Raw genomic sequence first — 5,566 nt, 5'->3', positions numbered from 1 at the left:
GTGCGATTTGGTTTTTGTTCATGAACTCTCTGCCTACCCTATGTCTTCAAGGTTTTTACCTACTTTCTCTTCCAATAGATCTAGTGTTTCTGGTTTAATATTGAGATCTGTGAACCATTTTGACTTGAGTTTGGTACATGGTGATAGGCTTGGATCTATTTCAGGTCTTTTGCAGGTAGCAAGCCAATTTTTCCAGCACCGTTTAGATTCATTCCAGGAATGCAAGGTTGGTTCAATTTTTGCAAATCTATAAATGCTATACGCCAAATCAATGGAGCCAAAGACCAAAACCACATGATCATCTCAATAGATGCAGAAAAACCTTTCGACAAGGTCCAACATGCATTTATGATAAAAACTCTACAGAAAATAGGAATAGATGGCCTCTACCTTAACCTGATCAAAGCCATCTATGACAATCCAACAACTAACATCATTCTCAATGGACAAAAACTGAAAGGTTTTACTTTAAAATTGGGAACAAGACAAGGATGTCCACTGTCACACTCCTGTTCAGCATAGTTCTGGAACCACTAGCCAGAGCAATTAGACAGGAGAGAGAAATAAAAGGAATAAGGATAGGAAAGGAAGAAGTAAAACTTTCACTATTTGCAGATGACATGATACTTTATATGGAAGACCCCAAAAACTCCACAAGAAGACTCGTTGAATTAATCAACGGATTGAGCAGTATAACTGGATACAAAGTCAACACCCTGCTCATCCCTGTTCATCTTTCCCTCTATCACAAGTATGACTTTATGTAGAATAGAACAAATACACAGGACACTTGGTTTCCAGCGATAACATGAAAGATCACAGTCAAGGAAAGCTAGTTTACCAAGGGGTAGAATGTGTCCAGTATTGCCAGTCCTTGACCTTTTGGGTATATGATGTAATCTTCCAAAAATAAGGTTAATAATTCTATTTAAATAAATGGCAACATGTAATGTTAGAACAATATGACTTTCTTAACCACAAAGCTTCAAAAATATTGGAAGGACCAAATAAGTTATCTACATACAATACTAAAACCAAGCTAGGCATGGTGGCACACACCTGTAATTCCAGCACTTGGGAGGCTGAAGCAGAAGGACTGCTGTGAGTTCAAGACCAACCTAAGCTATACAGTGAGTACGACGGGAGCCTGCACTACAAAGTAAGACCTTGTCTCAAAAAACTAAAGTCCAAAAAAAGGGGCAAGAAATATAAACTGCCCTGGACTAACATTTCAAAGATAACTTCATTTAATAACTGTATTTTCCAAAATGTCTACTTAGCATGCATATTCTACTAATTTCATGAACCTGACTCTAAAACTTCTACTTTAGAGAAAATTTAAAAGTTTAGCTAATGTTCTAGGATTCCGTTTTTGACTTACTGGTTTAGCTCGCTGCACAAGGATGCTCTAACTTCACGTTCCTCCATATGGAGTTGCTTATATTTCTGCAGTTCTCTTTCATTGAAGTCTTTTTGGGTTTTCATGTTAGAAAGCTCCAATTCCAGGTCTTTAATTCTCAGTTCCATCTGATTTCTGATTGAAGCATCGTGATTCGCTATTACCTGCTCTACATGTTCTGGAGATGTTGCTTGTGTCTAAAGCATATTAAAGGATATATTTTAAAAATAATTATGACCCAAATACAAAAGGCAATCAAAATATGTAGTGAATATTTAAATTCAAAAATTCTTTACACTAAAAACATACTGCCATTGATTCCCTTCAGAACACTTCCCCTACTTTCGAACACACTTATCCCATTATTCATGCCATTTTCTGAAGTACTTCTGGAAGTCCTCTTTCATGAGTGTCTTTACAAGGTGTGATTAAAAACAGTAAATGCTTCCGAGTGCCATCCAATGGAAAGGCAGGCTCCAAAAACCATTTTAGTGTGTCCTCATCTGCCTTATCCACCATATCTGGTACCAGGTGACTTCTGGCTCTTTCCCAGAGTCAAAATGACTATGACATGTAAACATTTCAAATCAATTCAGAATGTCAAGACAACTGTGACAGCACAACTAAGGTTACTCATGAAGAAGCACCAACAGAAGAGCTTGAGCAAAAGGCTAGAATGGTGAGACAAGTATGTTCCAAGTGAGGGAGAGTTATTTGGAGGAGGACTAACACCAGTGTGTCTTTTTTTTTTAAATAAAAGGAGGAAAACATTAACAGACAGACAACATTTTACAAAATAGCAAAGGAACAGTACAGACGGTACGGAGTTACAAAGAAAGTTGTAGGGAATTAACAATGCTTGTTGTATTACATATTGATATCTTCAGAGTGGTTTCTCATGAAAACAGATATAAACATGCAATGCTGACCAACCAAGGACTCATTGACAGTTTCTTTCAGCAAAGAAATACAAGACAATAGAACAGCCATGTTAACTATCCTGCATATACATACATACAAATTTCTCCTTCTTTCCCTTTTCTTTTCCCACATCCCAGTTACCCTTTACCTTTGAGTGCTTTCCTATCAATTCACAATGTCTATCATACCTCCTAGTTTAAATTAACTCTTTCATGTTTTACACTAGTGAAACAATGCGGTGCTTGCACATGTATGTTTGATTTATTTCACTTAAGAGTATGGTCTCTAGCAGTGTGTCTTTTTTATTGTGATAACATTTTTTAAAAATGTAAAACATTCATTGTATTGTTTCATCATAACTCATAGTTACCTGTATTTATTTCCTTTAGTTTTGAGCCAATGATTCAGACAAGAAATTTATATGTGTGAAAAAGATGCTGCCATTTATCATCAACATCAACTGCATGAAGTCTAAAGTATAAAAATTTTGAATCCATTTCTTTTTTGGTGGTGCTGGGGACCCAACCCACTGCTAGGCAAGCACCTCACTACTGAGTTCTATCTTTAGCCATGAGTTATGTAATCTGATCATTCAAAGAATACAAATAATTTAAAAATTTAAAACCTAAACACAACCTATCTCGCCTGCTCCCTCTGCTGAGCCTAATGATTTCTCCTGCCCTGTGTTCAAAGCAGGAAGCAAGGGCTTTGAGCCCCATCCCCTCCATAACTGGACAGCAGGTTTGGATATTGTGTGTTGTGATCTTATTTTCTGTTTAATTTATTCCAAAATTGAAGTATGCAAAATAAAGAAGATGCAGCTTTATACAAAAGAAAACTAACAAAGTAAAAAACAATTCAAGAGTATTGTCTAATTGCTATTCCACAGGTTTTTTGGCTTTTAACAGTTTTATGTCCATTAGGCTTAAAAACTCAAATGATTCTCAAATAAATATCACTATTCTGAGAGATCAGCTTAGTTATAATGAAACAGAAATATTTAATGAAAGACACAAGTTCTGATCTCCATTCTAGAAAGGACTTTGAAAACAAAAGTTGTAAGGGAAGGAGAAGAAATATATGCAATGTAAATATCCAAAATATAATTTTCAATGAAATGATTTAAGCACATTAAAGATACATAAATTAAGCTGTAAAGATAAATTGACTTGATTTAATTCTTCCACTAATTCTCATCTTCTGCTTTTATCAATCTCTTGCTTATACTGTTCCAGTTGGCCATGTTCTCCCACATTTTTCTCTATGTAACTTTTGAGGGTTACCACTTATTCCAACTTCTTTTCATTCTCCTCTAGAGTTTCACATTTCTTTTCTATATTATTCATAGATATTAACTCCTGGTAGGCAAATTGATTATTTTTATCCAGATGTAGACATTTGGAAGATGTAGTTTCCAGGTTTGCTACTAGATCACCAATTTGCATGAATACAATGACACAGATTGGTAATCTGTGGAAGGAAGTGGACTGAGGATAGACTGACACAAAATGAATAAAAATTTCAGACATAAATTCAGTTGTAATAAAATATAATCCACACTACATTCTTAGAAGATATGCCCTTGAATTACTCAGAAAATCAACACAGTTAAAACCAGCAGGACTCACAAAAATACATTCTTTACGTTCATTATCTTTGTGATGAAACATGTGCACTGGATCTTGGACTTTTTATTTTTCTAGGATTGTTTCACTTCTGCCCTTAAAATGACTCTGACTCATCTCCTAGTAGTACAACTCTCTTACCCTTTGCCCATCTCCACTTCATAATTTCTAAAAAAACTTAGGGACATCATTCAGAGTTATTTAGGTTTAATACAAGAAAAGGCTATCAGAGTAAGACTTCGAAAATAAGGCTTTAATTAATGACTCTGGTATGTACAGATTTTAGTTATCAGCTTTTTCCTGAATTGCAAATGTTTTATGTTAACTGGAATTACATTCTGAGATGTAATGATTCTTTGTTAGGATCCGTAACATTCCCCCATATAAAAGTTTAGTCACATGATCTGTGTATTTTTTGGAACAAAAATGACTTAATTCAATGTTACTGTCTTGTAATATACTTATCCTTTCCATGAAGTAAGAAAGCATACTAAAAAATAATGACAACAAAAATGTGGAGGGATGTCACTGGAATTGAGAGGGAAGAACCAGCATCTTTAGACAAAATCATTTGAGTAGCAGTTTAAAAACATGTCTACACAGTTTTTGACATTTCTCCAATGAAAGTTCCTTCCCTGAACATGAAGCTTACCTCTGTTACTGGTTTCTAGTGAATCAGGTATGGTGGAACTGCTGTATGACTTCTCAGGTGAGGTTGGAAAATCTGACACATTTTCACCTGACTTTCCCTAAGAAACAGGTTCCCAAACAGCAAGGAAGCTCAAGCCACAAGTCCATCCTCATGGAGGTGGTCCACTGAATGCTTTGCTGAGGGCCCAGGTAAAGCCTGCTGTGAGTGTGAATGGACATCCTCTTAGATGAATCTAGTCCCTACCTTCAAGTCGCCCCAGCTGAGTGGAGAAGGATGGAGAACGATGAACTGGCCTCACTGACCATGGCCCAAACTGCACATTGCGAACAAAATAAAGCTTGCTTTGTGACAATGAATTTTGAGGTATTTTGTTATAAATTAATAATTGCGCAGAGACAGCTGGGCATGGTGGCATATACCTGTAATCACAGCACTTGGGGAATTGAGGCAGGAGGGTCACTGTGAATCTAAGGTGAGCCCGAGCTACAAAGTGAGCTCAAGAAAAGATGGAATTGGCAAGCTTCCAGAGGGCCCTTGAACTTGGGAAGCCTCAGTGACCTGCCTGGGGGACTGAATTCGCAAGCCCCAGCCCCTATCACCATTGTGGGAGGGGCCTTGCACTCAGGAAGCTTCAGTGAGCTGCCTAGGGGCTCAGATCTTCTGGTCTGGTACCTGCTGCCACCACAGGAGGGGTCTTGGACTGGGGAAGCTTAAGTGAGCTGTCTGGATGCCAAAGTTCTCTGGCTTCACCCCCTGCTGCCATCCCAAAAATGAACCTGAATCCCTGGAAACTTAAGGAGATTTGAAAATGGTGCAAACAATAACCAAAATGCAATCTCTGCCAAACACCTCACCCAAAACAAGTCCAGGAAACATCAACATAGATGTTATGGCTGATACACTGTGTCAATTTGGGGAGTCTAGAGCTTTGGCTAAGTAACTCAGCAGGAAGCCAGAGTGCTTACTTTG

General features: G+C 37.4%; 1 protein-coding gene across 1 annotated transcript in view; it reads right to left on the bottom strand.

Annotated features, from left to right (window-relative positions):
- Positions 1–5,566, bottom strand: part of LOC102006625 (ankyrin repeat domain-containing protein 26-like) — a 97,296-nt gene that overhangs the window by 30,851 nt on the left and 60,879 nt on the right. Inside the window, exon 14 of the mRNA XM_005414285.2 lies at positions 1,382–1,596. Within this exon, the coding sequence (XP_005414342.1) occupies positions 1,382–1,596 (215 nt within the window). The remainder of the gene's footprint in view (positions 1–1,381; positions 1,597–5,566) is intronic.

This window comes from Chinchilla lanigera, unplaced genomic scaffold (genome assembly GCF_000276665.1).
Source record: "Chinchilla lanigera isolate Chin_1 unplaced genomic scaffold, ChiLan1.0 scaffold00181, whole genome shotgun sequence".
NCBI lineage: Eukaryota > Metazoa > Chordata > Mammalia > Rodentia > Chinchillidae > Chinchilla > Chinchilla lanigera.
The sequence above is the reverse complement of the archived record's forward strand: the minus strand, read 5'-3'. Positions and strand labels throughout refer to the sequence as shown.